This window comes from Hordeum vulgare, chromosome 3H (genome assembly GCF_904849725.1).
Source record: "Hordeum vulgare subsp. vulgare chromosome 3H, MorexV3_pseudomolecules_assembly, whole genome shotgun sequence".
Classification (NCBI taxonomy): Eukaryota; Viridiplantae; Streptophyta; class Magnoliopsida; order Poales; family Poaceae; genus Hordeum; species Hordeum vulgare.
The window spans coordinates 43608648-43630844 of NC_058520.1; the positions used below are offsets into that span (position 1 = coordinate 43608648).

A 22197-nucleotide genomic window follows, 5' to 3' on the forward strand; every position below is an offset into this window, starting at 1 on the left:
GGTCTGCACACTTAAGGTTCGACGTTGTTTTATGCGTATTTGAGTTATATGGTTGGTTACCGAATGTTGTTCGGAGTCCCGGATGAGATCACGGACGTCACGAGGGTTTCCGGAATGGTCCGGAAACGAAGATTGATATATAGGATGACCTCATTTGATTACCGGAAGGTTTTCGGAGTTACCGAGAATGTACCGGGAATGACGAATGGGTTCCGGGAGTTCACCGGGGGGCAACCCACCCCGGGGAAGCCCATTGGCCATAAGGGTGGTGCACCAGCCCTTAGTGGGCTGGTGGGACAGCCCCAAGGGGCCTATGCGCCAAGAAAAGAAAATCAAAGGAAAAGAAAAAAAAAGAGGGAGGAAGTGGGAAGGGAGGGGGACTCCTCCCACCAAACCAAGTCCAACTCGGTTTGGGGGGGGGAATCCTCCCCCCCCTTGGCTCGGCCGACCCCTTGAGGGTCCCTTGGACCCCAAGGCAAGGTCCCCCTCCCTCCTCCTATATATATGGAGCTTTTAGGGCAGATTTGAGACGACTTTCTCACGGTTGCCCGACCACATATCTCCATAGTTTTTCCTCTAGATCGCGTTTCTGCGGAGCTCGGGCGGAGCGCTGCCGAGACAAGATCATCACCAACCTCTGGAGCGCCGTCACGCTGCCGGAGAACTCTTCTACCTCTCCGTCTCTCTTGCTGGATCAAGAAGGCCGAGATCATCGTCGAGTTGTACGTGTGCTGAACGCGGAGGTGCCGTCCGTTCGGTACTAGATCGTGGGACTGATCGCGGGATTGTTCGCGGGGCGGATCGAGGGACGTGAGGACGTTCCACTACATCAACCGCGTTCTCTAAACGCTTCTGCTGTACGATCTACAAGGGTACGTAGATCACTCATCCCCTCTCGTAGATGGACATCACCATGATAGGTCTTCGTGCGCGTAGGAAATTTTTTGTTTCCCATGCGACGTTCCCAACACATCCCTTGCATGTTGTAGTTCAACACAAAGACTTTATAGCTTGGCGGCAGTGATTGAAGGATTCTGTCAGTGATAGCTTCTTGCGGGAGTACAATCCCCAGTTCAGCTAGACGGTTTGAGTACCCAGACATTTTGAGCACATGTTCACTGACAGACGAGTTTTCCTCCATCTTGCAAGCATAGAATTTATCGGAGGTCTCATACCTCTCGATCCGGGCATTCTTCTGAAAGATAAACTCCAACTCCTGGAACATCTCAAATTCTCCATGACGCTCAAAGGGACGTTGAAGTCCCGGTTCTAAGCCATACAAGACTGCACATTGAACTATTGAGTAGTCCTCCTTACGTGCTAACCAAGCGTTCTTAACATCCTGATCAGCCGTAGCGGGTGGTTCATCTCCTAGCGCAGCATTAAGGACATAATCCTTCTTCCCAGCTTGTAAGATTAGCTTAAGATTACGAGCCCAGTCTACAAAGTTGCTTCCATCATCTTTCAACTTAGCTTTCTCTAGGAACGTATTAAAATTCAGGATGACTGTCGCGTGAGCCATGATCTACAACACAAATATATTCAAAGTGGACATAGACTATGTTCAAGATAATTAGAGTTCAACTTAATCAAATTATATGCTAAACTCCCACTCAAAAAGTACATCTCTCTAGTCATTTGAGTGGTTAATGATCCACTTACACTATCCCAAGTCCGATCATCACGTGAGTCGAGAGTAGTTTCAGTGGTAAGCATCCCTATGCTAATCATATCAACTATATGATTCATGATCGACCTTTCGGTCTCATGTGTTCCGAGGCCATGTCTGCACATGCTAGGCTCGTCAATCTTAACCCGAGTGTTCCGCGTGCGCAACTGTTTTGCACCCGTTGTATGTGAACGTTGAGTCTATCACACCCGATCATCACGTGGTATCTCGAAACGACGAACTGTAGCAACGGTGCACAGTCGGGGAGAACACAATTTCGTCTTGAAATTTTAGTGAGAGATCACCTTATAATGCTACCGTCGTTCTAAGAAAAATAAGGTACATAAAAGGATTAACATCACATGCAATTCATAAGTGACATGATATGGCCATCATCACGTGCTTCTTGATCTCCATCACCAAAGCACCGGCACGATCTTCTTGTCACCGGCGCCACACCATGATCATCCATCAACGTGTTGCCATCGGGGTTGTCGTGCTACTTATGCTATTACTACTAAAGCTACATCCTAGCAAAATAGTAAACGCATCTGCAAGCACAAACGTTAGTATAAAGACAACCCTATGGCTCCTGCCGGTTGCCGTACCATCGACATGCAAGTCGATATTTCTATTACAACATGATCATCTCATACATCCAATATATCACATCACATCGTTGGCCATATCACATCACAATCATACCCTGCAAAAACAAGTTAGACGTCCTCTTATTTTGTTGTTGCATGTTTTACGTGGTGACCAAGGGTATCTAGTAGGATCGCATCTTACTTACGCAAACACCACAACGGAGATATATGAGTTGCTATTTAACCTCATCCAAGGACCTCCTCGGTCAAATCCGATTCAACTAAAGTTGGAGAAACCGTCACTTGCCAGTCATCTTTGAGCAAAGGGGGTTACTCGTAACGATGAAACCAGTCTCTCGTAAGCGTACGAGTAATGTCGGTCCAAGCCGCTTCAATCCAACAATACCGCGGAATCAAGAAAAGACTAAGGAGGGCAGCAAAGCGCACATCACCGCCCACAAAACCTTTTGTGTTCTACTCGAGAAGACATCTACGCATGAACCTAGCTCATGATGCCACTGTTGGGAACGTCGCATGGGAAACAAAAAATTTCCTACGCGCACGAAGACCTATCATGGTGATGTCCATCTACGAGAGGGGATGAGTGATCTACGTACCCTTGTAGATCGTACAACAGAAGCGTTAGAGAACGCGGTTGATGTAGTGGAACGTCCTCACGTCCCTCGATCCGCCCCGCGAACAATCCCGCGATCAGTCCCACGATCTAGTACCGAACGGACGGCACCTCCGCGTTCAGCACACGTACAGCTCGACGATGATCTCGGCCTTCTTGATCCAGCAAGAGAGACGGAGAGGTAGAAGAGTTCTCTGGCAGCGTGACGGTGCTCCGGAGGTTGGTGATGACCTTGTCTCAGCAGGGCTCCGCCCGAGCTCCGCAGAAACGCGATCTAGAGGAAAAACCGTGGAGGTATGTGGTCGGGCTGCCGTGGAAAAGTCGTCTCAAATCAGCCCTAAAACCTCCGTATATATAGGTGGGAGGGAGGGGGGCCTTGCCTTGGGGTCCAAGGACCCTCAAGGGGTCGGCCGAGCCAAGGGGGAGGACTCTCCCCCCCCAAACCGAGTTGGAATAGGTTTGGTGGGAGGGAGTCCCCCTCCCTTGCCACCTCCTCCTTTTTTTTTTCTTTTTCCTTTGATTTCTTATCCTTGGCGCATAGGGCCCTTTTGGGCTGTCCCACCAGCCCACTAAGGGCTGGTGCGCCACCCTTATGGCCTATGGGCTTCCCCGGGGTGGGTTGCCCCCCCCCCCCCGGTGAACTCCCGGAACCCATTCGTCATTCCCGGTACATTCCCGGTAACTCCGAAAACCTTCCAGTAATCAAATGAGGTCATCCTATATATCAATCTTCGTTTCCAAACCATTCCGGAAACCCTCGTGATGTCCGTGATCTCATCCGGAACTCCGAACAACATTCGGTAACCAACCATATAACTCAAATACGCATAAAACAACGTCGAACCTTAAGTGTGCAGACCCTGCGGGTTCGAGAACTATGTAGACATGACCCGAGAGACTCCTCGGTCAATATCCAATAGCGGGACCTGGATGCCCATATTGGATCCTACATATTCTACGAAGATCTTATCGTTTGAACCTCAGTGCCAAGGATTCGTATAATCCCGTATGTCATTCCCTTTGTCCTTCGGTATGTTACTTGCCCGAGATTCGATCGTCAGTATCCGCATACCTATTTCAATCTCGTTTACCGGCAAGTCTCTTTACTCGTTCCGTAATACAAGATCCCGCAACTTACACTAAGTTACATTGCTTGCAAGGCTTGTGTGTGATGTTGTATTACCGAGTGGGCCCTGAGATACCTCTCCGTCACACGGAGTGCAAATCCCAGTCTTCATCCATACTAACTCAACTAACACCTTCGGAGATACCTGTAGAGCATCTTTATAGTCACCCAATTACGTTGCGACGTTTGATACACACAAAGCATTCCTCCGGTGTCAGTGAGTTATATGATCTCATGGTCATAGGAATAAATACTTGACACGCAGAAAACAGTAGCAACAAAATGACACGATCAACATGCTACTTCTATTAGTTTGGGTCTAGTCCATCACGTGATTCTCCCAATGACGTGATCCAGTTATCAAGCAACAACACCTTGTTCATAATCAGAAGACACTGACTATCATCGATCAACTGGCTAGCCAACTAGAGGCATGCTAGGGACGGTGTTTTGTCTATGTATCCACACATGTAAATGAGTCTTCATTCAATACAATTATAGCATGGATAATAAACTATTATCTTGATACAGGAATTATAATAATAACTATATTTATTATTGCCTCTAGGGAATAACTCCAACACATCGAACCTTAAGTGTGTAGACCCTACGGGTTCGGGAGACAGGTAGATATGACCGAGACACCTCTCTGGCCAATAACCATCAGCGGGGTCTGAATACCCATGCTGGATCCCACTTGCTCCACGATGATCTCATCGGATGAACCACGATGTCAAGGATTCAATCAATCCCGTATACAATTCCCTTTGTCTGTCGGTATAGAACTTGCCCGAGATTCGATCGTCGGTATACCTATACCTTGTTCAATCCCGTTACCGGTAAGTCTCTTTACTCGTTCCGTAGCACGTCATCGTGTGACTAACTCCTTAGTCACATTGAGCTCATGATGACGTTCTACCGAGTGGGCCCAGAGATACCTCTCCGTCACGCGGAGTGACAAATCCCGATCTCGATTCGTACCAACCCAACAGACACTTTCAGAGGTACCCGAAGTGCACCTTTATAGTCACCCAGTTACGTTGTGACGTTTGATACACCCAACGCACTCCTACGGCATCCGGGAGTTGCACAATCTCACGGTCGAAGGAAAAGACACTTGACATTAGAAAAGCTTTAGCATACGAACAATACGATCTAGTGCTACGCTTGGGATTGGGTCTTGTCCATCACATCATTCTCCCAATGATGTGATCCCGTTATCAATGACATCTAATGCCCATGACCAGGAAATGATGATCATCTATTGACTAACGAGCTAGCCAACTAGAGGCTTGCTAGGGACACATTGTGATCTATTTATTCACACATGTATTACTGTTTCCTGTTAATACAATTATAGCATGAACAATAGACGATTATCATGAACAAGGAAATATGATAATAACCATTTTATTATTGCCTCAAGGGCATATTTCCAACAGGAAGGTGATTGTGGTGTTCAGGAATGCGGAGGAGTTGTTGGTGTAGATCGCCACCACGATGATTCCCCTCGGGCGCTCTGGTGCCACCGAAAGAGAGGGGGAGAGAGCCCCCCTCCTTATTATTCTTCCTTGGCCTTCCCCATAGGTGGGAGGAGGGTTTACCATCCGTTCCATGCTCGCCATGGTTTCGGTGGGCAGGAGCCCCTCCAAGATTGGATCTCTCTCTCTCTCTCTCTCTCTCTCTCTCTCTCTCTCTCTCTCTCCGTTTCTCTTTTATTTCATGCTTCTGTTTCCTCTCGTTTCACCATTTCTTATATTCCTGGAGATCCGTAACTCTGATCGGGCTGAAATTTGAAGGGGATTTTATCTGGATATTAGCTTCCTTGCGAGCGAAGGGCACCCCAAACCAACCTCCAAGGTGGACATAAGCTCAAGGGGCGTGCACTACCCCCAGGGCATGGCTGTGACAGCCCGAGACTGACGCTCCAGAAGTTTCCCTTTTATTCTGTCGCCGTCGTGTGATTAGATTGTCTGTCGCATTCATCATCGCATCATGCGCATCATCTGCATTGCATCCGCACTCCATTGCTGTCAGTTTTCAAAACTTGCATCCGTTATTAGTTGCCGGTTCTCCCCGTGTTTGTCGTTTACCGTTTTGTGACCAACCACACACGCACGCGCCTGCGACATCGTTAAATCTTGTTTTCAAAAGTGTGTATAAAATATTCTCGGATTGGGTTGAAACTTGGCATGCGGTCTTATTCTAGTGTAGGTAGGCCGCCTGCCAAATTTCATCGCAATCGGAGTTCGTTTGAAGCCCGAACCGTTAAACCTATAGCGGCACTATAGCCGGTCCAACGTCGGACGTTTTCGTTGTTTTAAACTCTGTCACCGGATGCTTGTTTCCCTCTCATCTCCACCTAGCCCCCTTTACACAACCCACCGTACCCACCAAGCCCCCTTTACACAACCCACCGTACCCATCGAGCCAACCCCCTCCGATTGGAGCCGTTGAATCGCCGAAAACGAAGCAAAATAGATAACCCTAGCCCATTTTCTTTAAATAGAGAGCCCCACCTGCCTAATATGTCCCCTCTCTCTCCCTTGCCTCGATTTCTGCGTCCTAACCCTAGCCAGCCGCCACCCAGCTCCTCCTCTCTTGCCCCTCCCAACGACCAGGGCCCGCCCGAGACCGCAACTGCCCTCCCGGCCCGGATCGATCGCTCCATCTCCCTTGCCTGAGCTCCCGAGGAGCAACAGCGGCGCCAGCTCCTCTGAACCGCCCCAAGTCCCGCGCGGCAGCCCCGTCGGCCCCAGCGCCGCTGCCTCGCACCTCCCGGCCTGCACCCCGTCGGCCGGCCACCGGATTTCTGCGTCGCTGCACTGAGGCCGGAGCTCCGTCATGCAGCCAGCGGAGGCCCTGATATGGACGCTCCACGAGCGTCGTCCGCCGCCGCCCCTCGGGAATCGACGGATCAATCGCCCCGCCACCGGATCCCGCTGCCACCTCGACCTCCCTCGTCGCCTACCGTCGGAGTTTCGCACGCAGCGCCGCTGCCTCATCTCTCGGTCCCGAGTGGGATCGGGACGAGGGGAGAACCCCATCGCTCGCTAGCGCCCGTGTGGGCCGGCTCCCGCGTGCGTCCTAGCCGCGCCGGCCGCCTTCCCGCCAGCGACCTGAGCCAGCGTGCGAGCCCCGAGCATGTTTTAATTAAATGCCGCTCGCTGCCCCGTTAGGCCCAAATCATATTCGGCCCGTTTAGTTTTTATTTGGGTTTTTCGGATTTCTAAATTTCAGGAAAAAGCATATTTCAAACGCATGTAGTTTTTAATCCGCGTGTCGGATCACAGCAAGTTATATATGTAACTCGGCTAGAATTTCACGTAGATTAATATTTTCCAATTCTCATGCATATTTAAAACTGTTTAGCGTTTTGTTTGCATCGATTTGCGTGTCGATGTGATAGAAACGAGTTAGTTTGTAGTTATTTATTCGTAGCTCCGTTGAAGATGAACCATATATGTAAATGGACTAGAACGACATATAGTTTCATGTGAACCACTTTGTTTTGCCGTTTAACAAACATAAAAGGTGATTAGGACAAATCTAGACAGATTTAGAATTTAACACGTGCGGTCATTTCGGAGATGCTATATGATGTTTCCGGACTCATTTAAAATGTCTAGATAGGTAGTTTAATTTTGCTTCACCCCTTTCCATGTTAACAAGGGTGCCTTGGCCCCCAAGGAGAGTGGGGGGAGGCCGCCCGTGGGCCAACTCAGCCCCTTGGCCGCATGGGCCTCACATGAAGGGGCGGCCAGCCTACCACGGGCTGGTGCGCCACCTCTCACATCCATGGCGCCCCCCGAGATAGGTGGACCCTCCCCGTGGACTCCCGAAACTCTTGCAGAACCTCTGTCACAAAACCGGTAACCTTCCGGAACCTTTCCGGAACTCGAATACCAAATTCCCATATATCAATCATTACCTCCAGGTCATTCTGAACCTCCTCGTCATGTCTGGGATCTCATCCAGGATTCCGAACAACCTTCGGTCACCAACACAATAACTCAACTATGTCTATATCGTCATTGAACGTTAAGTGTGCACACCCTGCGGGTTCGAGAAGTATGTAGACATGACGGAGACACCTCTACGGTCAATAACCAATAGCGGGACCTGGATGGCCATATTAGTTCCTACATATTCTATGAAGACCTTTATTGGTCGAACCACGATGTCAAGGATACAATTAATCCCGTATGCAGTTCCCTTTGTCCATGGGTGTGTTACTTGCCCGAGATTCGATCGTCGGTATCTCCGTACCTAATTCAATCTCGTTACCGGTAAGTCTCTTTACTCATTCGATAATATAAGATCTCGTGACTAACTCCTTAGTCATATTGCTTGCAAGCTTACTATGATGCTATATTACCGAGTGGGCCCTGAGATACCTCTCTGTCACACGGAATGATAAATCCAGTCTTGATCCATGCCAACTCAACAGACGCCCTTGGAGATACGTGTAGAGCACATTTATAACCACCTAGATACGTTGTGACGTTTGATACACACAATCCATTTCTCTGGTGTCAGTGATTTGCATGATCGCATGGTCATAGGAAGAGATACACTTACATGCACACAGCAATAGCAGTAAACTAGATACGATCAAACATTATGCTTAAGTTTTGGGTCTTGTCCATCACATCATTCTCCTAATGATGTGACTCCGTTATCAAATGACAACTCATGTCTATGGCTAGGAAACCTTAGATCGTTGAGCTAGTCCAGTAAAGGCTTACTAGGGACACTTTGTTGTCTATATATCCACACATGTATTTGAGTTTTCAATCAATTCAATTATAGCAGGGATAATAAACAGTTATCATGAACAAATAAACATAATAATAACCACTTTATTATTGCCTCTAGGGCACATTTCCAACACGTTGTCCCTACACATTTAATATGTAAGCATGGCATGACTCTGTCTCCCTAACACAAGTATAAACAATGCAAGGAGTAGGGATTGTCATGCAACGAATGCACTAAGTGCCATGCAACATTATAGAGGTTAGCTTGACGTTAAACCCTTCGAACCCGATGCTACTGCCATCGCCATCCCACCCCCTCGTCGCCCGCCCAAGTTGACACGTGTGCGGTCACTGTGGATAAAGGAAAAAAGTAGATCATGGGAGTACGCCGTCGCTCAGATCTCAAGAAGGCCACTGCGTCGTCGGGGTACACAACACGTGTCTTGCCCGAAGAGCTAGGGCTTAGACCACGGCAATCGTTTTCCTCGCCCGAAAACCAACTTTGGTTCGTGCTTCATGGAGACGAATGGAGGCTATTCTTTTCCTCTCGCTCTCATCCTCCAAGGCTACCGACGATCCGACGGGCGGGCTGTGGGACATGAAGAAGACATGTCGTTTTAGTGGAGATCCGCCATGGCCAGCATTAGGCTAGTTTAGCCTAGTCTGGTATAATTTAATTAAAACATATCTAAAATGTAAAAGCTTTTGTCCAATTTAAATGAAATCATCCCCTTTTGCGTCTAATTCATCTGATTTGTTTAAACTTATTTCGAAATACCACATGACATATGTGATGAGCAACCTAAATTATTCAGAATAAAAAAATTGTTTTGAAATGCGCACGGATAGAAGTGGATGGACGCCTTTGGCATTCGTGTGCATAGACTAATCCCCTGTGTGCGTGTGAACAGATGCGGTGTCGATCAGCGTTTGGAATGCTGTTATAAACCTATGATCAATCAATCATGCAGGAAACATATGTGTTTTCATTGGTCGGCGTAGTAAAAATAAAATCCCCCCGCCCGTACCCACCGTATTTCTGCAGGACCCCGACTACTGACCAAACAAACAAACTAAGAAGCGTTCAAAAAAAAGAAGAAGAAAAACATACTAGAACACGTACGCATACGGCGGCGAAGTTCCGAACGGTCAAATCGCGGACGAGCACATAACATAATCCAGTACCACCACCGTATGTACCGTAATAATATTTGACAAGTTCCGTGCATGACGGGCGGGCACCGAATTGACCACCATAGTATTGGCAGAGCGTACGCCGTCCGTTCCACGGTTCCGATCTGACCACACAGCTGACCGCGTCACGGCAGCCCCTGTGGTCTGCTATGCTAACCAGCCATGTCCGGTCTCGCTGCCAGGCAGACCAAAATAACCAACCTGGGTTTCTCTTACTGGCCGTCCGTCCGTACGTTGGCACGACCGGCTCAGGCGATTTCACTCACCTGTTACACGTAGTATACGTACGAACGAACGAGAAGATCGTGGTCACATGCGCGTACGCGGTGTCGATTGTCGAAGAGCACCGAGCCAGTCAGCCAGCTACATAGACGGAGCGTAGCGCGATGAATGGAGCCGGGCAACCACCGGGACCCCGACCAGCCAACCGACGCTGTATTTGTACCCGGCCCCGGGCTGGGCTGGGTTGGGTGGCCCGTGTGGCGTGGGAACGAGCGGCTCCGCATTCGCGGGGTGGTCGCGGGTACGTGCCCCAGCCCCAGCTGTACACATGCGCCCACCAGCGCAGCGCACACGGACGATCGATTGTGCCCACCGCCAACCGGCCAGCCGGATCCTGGATCCGGCTACCTGTGTCTGTGTGCGCCTCCCTCTGCCCAAGCGCCGGTGCAGGCAGCAGGCTGTTTGTTAACCACGTTCAGCGGATTGACTTTATCTGGTGCATACATACATGCCCATGTTCCACAGGCTGACTTTCGTGCGGCCGTGTCGTCTTCTGCCCGGGAAGAATCGGTCCGGATCGTAAAATATGCCAGGCCGCGCCAGAGACCGTAACTTTTCCTTTCGTTTCTTAGGGAGATAGTGTTTCTCATAATATCTCTACTATTAGAGAGGAATGTGTCGTCATCGTGAACCTCCTTCGTTCTCCCCCTTCTAATGCTAGCTTTTCCCCCACCTACGTCCTTCCATAGATTTTTCTTTAACCATCTAAAAACCAATGGTTCAATAAAAAAAACCATACGATAAGAAGCCCATCTACCTCCCCACCTCGTTCCCTGACTCGCTCCTTTTCATCCAACGTAAAAAGAAGAGAAAAAAAGGAAAAAGAAACACCCACGATCCCACGATCCAATCTTCGCCGACCCCCTCGCTCTTATTGGCGTCTCTTTCGAGAAATCTCCCCGCTCCGTCCTACACTCTTCACGTCGCCCCACGCCCATCGTTGTTCTCCTCTCCCATGACTACCCCGTTTGCTCCCTCTACCATATCCGTCTTCCCATTAATTGTGGTGAACTGGTGATTCTAAGCTATTGCGGAGGTCGAGAAGGAGGAATAGAAGTATGTGAGCCGCAGTGGTGGAGTCGGTGGCGGAGGTCGAGGAGGAGGAGGATGAGAGGTACGCGCTCGACAGTGTGTGCAGGGTGCTCGCTGGATGCCCATGCCAATTGGTGTCACCGTGCTCCTCGATGGGGTCAATATCGCCATCTAATCCAGTCGCGCCACCCCTGGTGAGATCTTCCTCTTCACACCTACCGATCTCAAGGCAGGTAAGGCTTGCTTCATGAGTACTTTATGCTTTGTGTACTCCGTGCATCCTTTTTTATCTGCAATTTGAGTTCTTTCTTTGGGGCATTGGTGCAGAATAGGGTGACCGAGGAGGTTCCCCTTTGTTCCCTAATGGATAGGATGGGAAACATGTGGCATAGTGGCATATCTTCATCGAAGGGGAGCTGCACGACATGCCCCTTCGCCCCTTACTGTGGGTTGTACTTGTACTTCAATGTTTCCAATCCAATGTCATAGTGAACATCAGCTTTGTTTTACTTCTTGGTGTTTACAGTAGAAACTGAATTAATAGGAGCTTACTTGCTATGCCTTTTGTATTGCTCTACGTCATGAAGCTGATCTTCCTCCTGCTAATGGAATTTTTTCTTATTCATGTATGATTTGGAAGATTCTTCGTTGTGATGGATTTGGCACCACCGTACTATAGATCGCTGATGAAGTTCAAGAAACTACAGATAGAAAAATATTAGTACAAAATGGGCACCGGCGCACTATGGACCGCTGATGGATTCTTAGAGTAACATATTCTTCCGAAAATATACCACCATGTCTTCTTATATAATCAACTTAATGTACCAACTACTCTAGCAATTCTGAGCAAAATAACAATGAGAAAGATAGATGTTCTGCTAGCTAAACTCAAGTAAAATATACTATGTAGGTGCCATCAGAATACTTTGATGAAACTGAAATGTCAATTACATTTCTCTTAAGGGTAATAAGTTTGATGCCTCCTGTGCAATTAGAAGTGACAAGGTATTTTCTTTTAGTTATATAAGATAGAGTTTTCATGACAACGAGATATTGTATATTACAAGATTATTTTACTAAACCAAATTGGAATAAAGAAATAGAATAAGGTGCTAATAGTTTTTTTTCGAACGGGCTCCTCCCCTTTCTATTATATCATAACGAAAATACAATGTCTTTCGGACCAGAACCAGAGAAAGAAGGGAAAGGAAAGAAGCGAGCTCGTGACAATACCAGGAAACCCACCGTCTACGCCTGTCATCAGGAACGTAGGCTATGGGGCGAAAACCTGGTATCATCAAAAACCACGCCAAACAAACTAGCCTACCAACTTAAAAAGTACCACTGAAACATCCCCATACAACACATCGCCAACCAGACTCAAAAGTGCAAAAGTGCAATGACCAAACTGAGATCACAGAGAGAGATAGCTATTTTGGTTGCCACCAGCCCATCCAGCAACGCCATCAGATCTCCTGCCAGCTTCACCTGTATCACCACTTCTCCCAATCTTCTTCTTCATTAGCTTGTTCAGTAGCTTCCGGCATCGGAGGCCCGCACAACAACAACATCCGAGATGCATTCTCTTTTAGCATTTCGGCACCTTTTTTGACCACCTCCATCATCACAGGTTTCTGTAAGCCTACCCAGTAGTTAAAAAATGCACAAGCTGTAAAAACAATCTCAAAAGGGGTATAGATCCATTTCCTCTCGAAGGTGGCATGTGTTGGAATTATGCCCTAGAGGCAATAATAAATATAGTTATTATTATAATTCCTGTATCAAGATAATCGTTTATTATCCATGCTATAATTGTATTGAATGAAGACTCATTTACATGTGTGGATACATAGACAAAACACCGTCCCTAGCATGCCTCTAGTTGGCTAGCCAGTTGATCGATGATAGTCAGTGTCTTCTGATTATGAACAAGGTGTTGTTGCTTGATAAATGGATCACGTCATTAGGAGAATCACGTGATGGACTAGACCCAAACTAATAGACGTAGCATGTTGATCGTGTCATTTTGTTGCTAGTGTTTTCTGCGTGTCAAGTATTTGTTCCTATGACCATGAGATCATATAACTCACTGACACTGGAGGAATGCTTTGTGTGTATCAAACGTCGCAACGTAACTGGGTGACTATAAAGGTGCTCTACAGGTATCTCCGAAGGTGTTAGTTGAGTTAGTATGGATCAAGACTGGGATTTGTCACTCCGTGTGACGGAGAGGTATCTCGGGGCCCACTCGGTAATACAACATCACACACAAGCCTTGCAAGCAATGTAACTTAGTGTAAGTTGCGGGATCTTGTATTACGGAACGAGTAAAGAGACTTGCCGGTAAACGAGATTGAAATAGGTATGCGGATACTGACGATCGAATCTCGGGCAAGTAACATACCGAAGGACAAAGGGAATGACATACGGGATTATATGAATCCTTGGCACTGAGGTTCAAACGATAAGATCTTCGTAGAATATGTAGGATCCAATATGGGCATACAGGTCCCGCTATTGGATATTGACCGAGGAGTCTCTCGGGTCATGTCTACATAGTTCTCGAACCCGCAGGGTTTGCACACTTAAGGTTCGACGTTGTTTTATGCGTATTTGAGTTATATGGTTGGTTACCGAATGTTGTTCGGAGTCCCGGATGAGATCACGGACGTCACGAGGGTTTCCGGAATGGTCCGGAAACGAAGATTGATATATAGGATGACCTCATTTGATTACCGGAAGGTTTTCGGAGTTACCGGGAATGTACCGGGAATGACGAATGGCTTCCGGGAGTTCACCGGGGGGGGCAACCCACCCCGGGGAAGCCCATAGGCCTTGGGGGAGACACACCAGCCCTTAGTGGTCTGGTGGCACAGCCCACAAGTGCCCTATGCGCCAAGGAGAAGAAAATCAAGAGAGAAAGAAAAAAAAAAGGAGGAGGTGGGAAGGAAGGGGGACTCCCTCCCACCAAACCTAGTCCAACTCGGTTTGGGGAGGGGGGGGGAGAGTCCTCCCCCTTGGACTCGGGCGACCCCCTTGGGGCTCCTTGAGCCCCAAGGCAAGGTCCCCTCCCTCCCACCTATATATACGGAGGTTTTAGAGCTGATTTGAGACGACTTTTCCATGGCAGCCCAACCACATACCTCCACGGTTTTTCCTCTAGATCGCGTTTCTGCGGAGCTCGGGCGGAGCCCTGCTGAGACAAGGTCATCACCAACCTCCGGAGCACCGTCAAACTGCCGGAGAACTCTTCTACCTCTCCGTCTCTCTTGCTGGATCAAGAAGGCCGAGATCATCGTCGAGTTGTACGTGTGTTGAACGCGGAGGTGCCGCCCGTTCGGTACTAGATCGTGGGACTGGTCGCGGGATTGTTCGCGGGGCGGATCGAGGGACGTGAGGACGTTCCACTACATCAACCGCGTTCTCTAATGCTTCTGTTGTACGGTCTACGAGGGTACGTAGATCACTCATCCCCTCTCGTAGATGGACATCACCATGATAGGTCTTCGTGCGCGTAGGAAAATTTTTGTTTCCCATGCGACGTTCCCCAACAGCATGATTTTGGGTCAACCACATCGCCCAGCAGATCGCAGCTAAGCCAATAGTATAAACATCACAAAAGCCAGGTAAAAAAGCATACATCCATGCATAAAACTGCCATACATAATTTGAAACATAACTAGTTCCAAACATAGCCCCACAGTCCTCCAAACTACCCTGGCTACTGGACACACAAAAATTAAGTCTTGTGCCGATTCTGGCCGTTCACGGAATGAACATTTGGGATTAAGGATGGCAATGGGTAGGGTATGGGCAGGGTAGAGTAATACCATACCCATACCTGTATAGTTAATGGGTATAAAATTCTACACAAGTTGTTCGCAATTTACACTCACTGATAGCACATCTGATACAAAATTGAATTATCTTGGCTCGGTAAGAGGTAGATGAGTACATGACGATGAGAAAAATTAAGAAATCACAACATACTCATAAGTTAATAGGAGTAGATGAGTCACATGACAAATTAATGATTAATTGGTGATAACATCACATTAGTTCACAAATGGGTAGGGTATGGGTGTACCCACAGGTACAAGGTTATACTCGTACCCTACCCATGATTTAACAGGTAAGGTATGGGTACTACCTATGGGTATAAAAGTGTGCCCATACCCTGCCCATGCGGGTACGGTACCCGCGTGTACCCGTACCCGTGGGTAAAATTGCCATCCTTATTTGGGATCCCCCTGCCATTGTCGTTTCTTCATGTTGTCTCTAGTAAGAATAGAATCTTGGCAAAGTTGTCATATGAAAATTTGTATCTTTAGAGGAATCTTGGCCCCCCAAATCCATTTATAACAGGATCCAACAAGGGTTTTTTCCAACCACCTGTACATAGATTTAGTTGAGTATTCTCTGGAGTTGTCCAACTTCCAGTATATTTCATCATCCTTATCTTTATCAATCTTTTTCAGCACGTACCCCTTCATCTCATCCCATTTTTGAAGCATTTCACTAGACAATCTTCTTCTAAATGAAGAAAGATGGTTCATATTATTCATCTTGTCCACAGTACATTCCTTATCCATACATATTTCAAACAAATCATGGTATTTGTCTTTTAGAAGGAAATTATCCCCCAGGTCATCTAGCCAAAGGCTAGCTATATTTCTCTTGTTCAGCTGGATCCCTCTACCAGCCATATAGTGTTCTTTGACTTTTAATATTGCTTTCCAACATGGGGAGTCATTAGCTTTCTATTTGACCCTAGCCAGTGAGGATTTTTTAAGATATTTAGCTTTCACAATATCCTGCCACAGTCCTTCCTTTTTTTCTAGTTTCCACCACCATTTTGCGAGCAGGCTAATATTTTGTTTCCTCAAATCCTTTACCCCCAGCCCCCCTTTCATCTTGGATCTACAAACACGAGTCAATTTCACCATATGATAACATTTCCTTTCATTACGATGCCAAAATTTGTTCCTCCTAGGCGTGTCCCATCTTTTCAAAGTAGTTTTCTTAATAAAAAAATATTGATATATAATAGGATGGAATGTGCGACAGTACACCATTGACTTCAATAAGTCTGCCTTCGCTAGATAAGGTTTCGCTAATCAATGTTCCGATAAATAAGTTTGTTATACGTGGCAACACACGCGCATTTAACTAGTCATAATTAACTCCAAACACATACCTTGCTCGTGCAGTACCAATTTCAGCGTGGGCAATGACCACAATCACACACCCATGCAACATTTACGACCTAGTGCAGTTTTTCGACTCTCGGGGCTCTGAGATTGGCATTACATCCGATCCCAATTTCGAGTGAACACGTCGTCTTAACTCTTGAACCGGAAAAAAAATCCACAGTAACAAGACACACAGGATGTCAAGCCACGACGAAACTATACACTAATCGCGACGTATCTAGACAGTTCACACTTTCTTTTCAAATATACATCTTGCGTACCGTCTCGACAAAAATGTGTTGTCTTGTCTTTTGGTTGCCCTGATCTGACCATTAAAAGTAAAAAAATGCCAAGGGTTACGAAACTGCAATAATGCGAAATTTAATTTAAATGTACACACGCTGCACACTATCACATAAAAATGATCACAACCTGCAAAGTACAATTCCCTTCAACACAACCCGCACACTATCATATAAAATGATCAACTACCATCCCCTGGAAAAAAACGAATAATCATAGCCAGTATTTGAAATCTGATTATCGAAATACCACTACTTGTTAGGTAATCAGTACTCCTAGAAATCGTACTACTACTCCCACACTTCTTAGGTTTCTTAAGTGTACCATGTAGTGCCATATAATTGCAAGTGATTAGCGGAGAGGCACTGTAACCACCACCAAAGCACGCATTACATTACGCACAATAATTCAGCATGAACGAATGATGGAGGATCGTATCGCGCGCGATCCGCAACGCAGGAGCAAATCCAAGCGAACACTGCCCACCAACAACAACATCAATGATACGAAAAAAGGGCCTAAAAAAGAAACCACCAATCATGGGGACGAGAGGGAAAAAAACTAAACGCGCCGGACGGCCGGAGGGCCGGAAGAAAAACGTGCATGTGCGGCTTCCCGCGTCGGGCTTGGGCTCGACCCATCTGTTTTTCTTTGGCGCGTCGACGAGCAGAGCGGTTGGTCGCAGTGCGCCGTCCGGGCCCACGGCCCGCCCCGTCCACATCCGATCTTCCTGGTTCCCGGCACCACCGGGCTCGCCGGCTGCCACCCGGGCCCCACGTGCGCGCCCAGCGCATGGCGGGATCGCCTGCGGCCGCGCTGCCTAATAAAAGCCAACCCCGCACCGAGGCCAACGGCTGGGAGCGGCGCCTGGCCAGCCAGCGACAACGCGTACCACGCACACGCACGCGCACAGACGCATCCAGCTTCCGGCCGACCGACGCTCGAGGAAGGAAAGGCGGACGGAGGCTCGAGGAAGGAAAGGCGGGCGGAGGTGGAGGGCGGCATGGTGGTCAGGCGCTCGCCGGCGCGGCGGCGGGGCGTGCGGGTCGGCCCGACCAAGCTCGAGGGCCTGCCGGCCGCGTGGTCCGCCCCCGCCGTCGCCGCCGTCAAGGTCAAGTGGCCCGGCGCCGGCGGGGCGCTCTCGCAGATGCTCACGGGCCGGCGCGGCGGCCGCGGGGTCACCGCCGTCGAGCCCGTCGGCGGCGACGGCGCCGTCCGCTGGGACGCCGCCGCCGACGCCAACCGCTTCCGCGTCGACGTCGACCCGGGCGCCAGCCCGCGCGGCGCAGGCGCAGGCCCGGGGGCCGGCGGCCCCTGCCGGCCGGACCGCGGCGTCTTCTTCTCCATCCTATACGTGAGTGCTCCTTGATTTTTACACACATCAGATCAATCGGCCGGCTTAATTATCCTCCTCCAATACAATCTCTCCGTCTTCCTTTCCAAAGCCGCGGTTTTTCCTGCACATTTCATACCGCAAGATTTCCATCTATGCTGAAAACAACACACGGTTTCTTTTACCTTTGCGACAGTAATTACTTACTAAGGCGTAGCTCTGTTCTCATCAGAGAGAGACAAACAAGCAAACACAGGAACATGGTTTGTTTAAGGCGTCCGTCTAATTAACTTTACTTTACGCTCTAATAATATTATAAATAAACGAGCATGCTTTACCAATGCGTCCAAATCTTGCATTATTTTTCCTCAATGATGATAGCGTTGATGATGTATTACCATTACGACGGGGTAAGCCGAATGCGCGGACAGCATTTCTTGCAACCCGCAAGTCTCTGACGACCGACCGTAGTTTACAAGGCCTCAGGTCAACACATACCTTTTGCCAAGTAAGTAATAAGTACTAGCAGTCAGCAAATTCAGCATTTGGGGGAGAGAAGAAGTCAATGGCCGCGTTAACCGCATGGCTCCAAAATCCACATCATAATCCACCATCACCTTGAACAGGAAGCGTTCTCCTGACATCTTTTTTTACTTGCCTGTCGGGCGATTTCGTCAAAAAAAGGCATGATAATGCTGCCACCACGAGGTTTGAAACTGCGCACGGCGGCAGCGGCAGCACCGGGTGGGGCGGGGCGCTCCTATTGGCCCGGCAATTATGTTTGACTTTTTTTGGCTGTCATGCTTTTGTATTTAGGTAGCATAGCATGATCTATGACATGAGGTGCTGAGCCATGGCATTTATGCCTGAGCGTTATGTTTTAACAGTAGTACCGGAAGTCGCTTTCGTGTACGTTAAAGATGCATTTGGTTGATAGTTGGATGGCGCCTTGCGTTATGTATCTTTCGGCGTTGATGTGTGCATGCCTGGACGGATGGTTGGCTTCAATGTGGTGTCACCTTTTCGTTCCGTTCCGGTTTAATCGGTGGTTGGCTAAACTTGAGCATCACAAAAAAAAGGCTATTGCAGTAATTAGTGTTAGTGTTAATCTCCCTTCGCCGTACATTACAACAACATCTTCTTAACATAAAAATGTCGAGATTTTCAGCTCCAATGGAATGGAACGGAACAGAACAGAACGGAAACACCAAAGTATTAGGAAACCAAAGCATATTCTAGGATCGTCCCAAAGCAGGAAACTTCCTTTTTAAGCAAAAAAGACGCATAGGAGTGCAAGCTTGTAGTAGTAATTGTTTGTTCCTTGGGCAGTGAATTGTTGTTCCTTGAGGGATGATCAACCTTTTGGCAGCCATTTGAGGGTATATAATCAATCGATCAACCAATCATGAAACTTAGGGCGGAATCAAGGGCACCGAATCAAAGGCATCTCTGCTTTCTTTAGGGGCCGTATAAATCATTCTCTTTGTGTATGCGTGGGCTTTTGGTCATCGGAGCTGGCAAGTAACGAGCATGGCTTGCTGTTGTGGTGCAGGGATTCCAGGAACAAGGGAGGGGCAAGGACCTGGTGAGGCTGGACGAGATCGGGACAGCCATGATCAGCCTGGAGGAGTGCTGCTGGGAGATGCAGCTGCAGCAGCAGCGGCAGAAAGTTGGTGCCGCTCCTCTGCAGCAGCTGGTGGTTGTCCCCATCCGGGTGAAGAAGGACGGGTGGGCAAGCGATGCCATGCTTTATGTAAGCAACCAAACATATACTGTATCTCACATCCTCTCTTGCCCTCCAATATAATTGTCGGCCAATTACATCTCCAGTGCGATTGCTTTTGAATTCGGATTCTAGATATAAGTACTGAATTGCTTTAGGTTTCAGTATATATCATGTTGGTTCCGACCTAGGATAGGAGTCCGAATCCTACTGTGCTCCCGTGTGTACTGCTCTGGGTTATACATACATACGTCAATGGAGCCCTGGTTTCTGAAAATCGTGTGCTTGTGTTTAACGAACGACAGGTGAACGTGGAGCTGGTGGATCTGAGCACGCCGTCGGAGGCGGAGAGGAGCGTGTCGTTCAGGGAGAAGCCGAGGGCGAACCCGCCGGCGGTGCCGACGATGAGGGAGATCCACAGGGGCAGCTCCACGTACCACGAGGTTCTCGACCTGAAGCAGCTGCTCGACCTCGCCGACAAGCAGGGCAGGGTGGCGGTGTACCGGAACAAGCGCAACTCGGACACCAGCAGCGTCAGCAGCGGCGGCATGAGCAGCAGCAGCAGCACCGTCAGCCTGAGCAGCGCCAGCACCAGCACCAGCGGCGGCGCCAGCCCGGAGCCCGGGTCCACGTCCAAGCGCCGGTTCCTCCCGTGGCGGCGGCGGAGCCGGGAGTCGCTGTCCCAGGAGATGCCCGTTGTCAACGATGATGCCTGGGAGACGCGCGAGTTCACGAGCCGGGACTCGGAGACGAGGCTCCGGACGCCCGTCTTCTTCGCGTCCATTGACCAGCGCGACGACAGCGCCGGCGGCGAGAGCGCGTGCACGGCGCTGGTGGCCGTGCTGGCGGCGGCGCTCCACGCCAACCACCCGCTGATGCCGACCCGGGCGGAGCTGGACGCGCTCATCCGGGACGGCTCGTCGGAGTGGAGGCGGCTCTGCGACGACGAGGCGCACATGGCGCAGTTCCCCAACCGGCACTTCGACCTGGAGACGGTGCTGGCGGCGCGGACGCGGCCCATCGCCGTGGAGCACGACAGGGCCTTCGTCGGCTTCTTCCAGCCGGAGAGCTTCGCGTCGCTGTCGGGCGCCATGTCGTTCGACGACATCTGGCGCGAGATCAGCGCCGCCGACCGCGCGCCGGGCCACGCCGACGTGTACATCGTCAGCTGGAACGACCACTTCTTCGTGCTCAAGGCCGAGAGCGACTGCTACTACGTCGTCGACACGCTCGGCGAGCGGCTCCACGAGGGCTGCGACAGGGCCTACATGCTAAGGTTCGACGCCACGTCGGAGATGCGGGCCGTGCCGTCGCCGGAGTCGTCGCCATCGTCGGAGGAGGCGGTGGTCGCCACCGGCAAGGAGTGCTGCGGGGAGTTCATCAAGAGGTTCCTGGCCGCCATCCCGCTGAGGGAGGAGCTGCACATCGAGCAGAGCGGGTGCGCCGACGCCGGCGCGCCCCACCGGCGGCTGCAGATCGAGTTCCACTTCACCGTGCTGCAGCAGATGATCTCCGGGGTGTGCTTGCTGCGTGACTGAGCTCTGCACTAACATGATCAATGTACATTCATATTCGGCACACATGAATAGAAACATGAATGACAGCATTATCGTTACGAGTTGCAAGATTTTTGTATAGTGGCGAGTGTAGTAGGCACAGGGAATACAGAATATGTTTCTATATACAGTGAAATAGGCAGACAGAGATTGTAAAATATACACGGAGTTTCTCAAGTTTTTGAATAGGAGCCCTTGGGTTTTCTTATGTTTTTTTGGTAGGACGGATACTTCTTGTCACTCTGAATTGCAGTATAGTGCAAGGGTGTGGGTAGGTTTCAATCAAATGAGATTCAATAGACTGAGATTTAAAACTCTCAGTCAAGATAATATTATCGGTCTTGCGAAGTCTCGGTCGATGCTATATCCATGAGATTTCACATTAAGATTTGTGCAAAAAATTCTTTTTTCTTTCTTATTTAAACACCACTACAAATCAGCCGGTTGATCCTAGGAAAATATCAACTACCTGGTTAGCCATCCGATGTACTGTGCGTGGCCGTTCGATCGCATGCTCGCAACACAACGCCTTGTGTCTTTCTCCTCTCGTTGGACGTGCTCGTCTTCCTCCCACTCGTCGGAGCAGCAGCCCGGTAGCAGCTCCCTTCGTCGGAGTACCGATTCTCGGTCACAACGACGCTCCACTGAAGCACCCCGTGGTCTGACGATGATCCATTGAAAAACCAGCGGCTCGATGATGTGTCAATGCAACACCAGCGGACCCCGGTGATGCTCCATTGAAGCACCGATGGCTCTCGATGGTGCTTCATCGCAACGCCGATGTCCCAACCACGCCCCCA

The 22197-nt window shown here is 49.2% G+C and overlaps 1 protein-coding gene across 1 annotated transcript; it reads left to right on the top strand.

Moving 5' to 3' along the window:
* Window positions 1–17683: 17683 nt before the first annotated feature.
* On the top strand, window positions 17684–21605 carry LOC123442892. Its single transcript, XM_045119069.1, has 3 exons — window positions 17684–18139; window positions 19671–19871; window positions 20147–21605. The coding sequence occupies exons 1-3, from the start codon at window positions 17789–17791 to the stop codon at window positions 21377–21379; spliced, it is 1785 nt and encodes a 594-aa protein (XP_044975004.1). The 5' UTR covers window positions 17684–17788; the 3' UTR covers window positions 21380–21605.
* The last annotated feature ends 592 nt before the right edge of the window (window positions 21606–22197 follow it).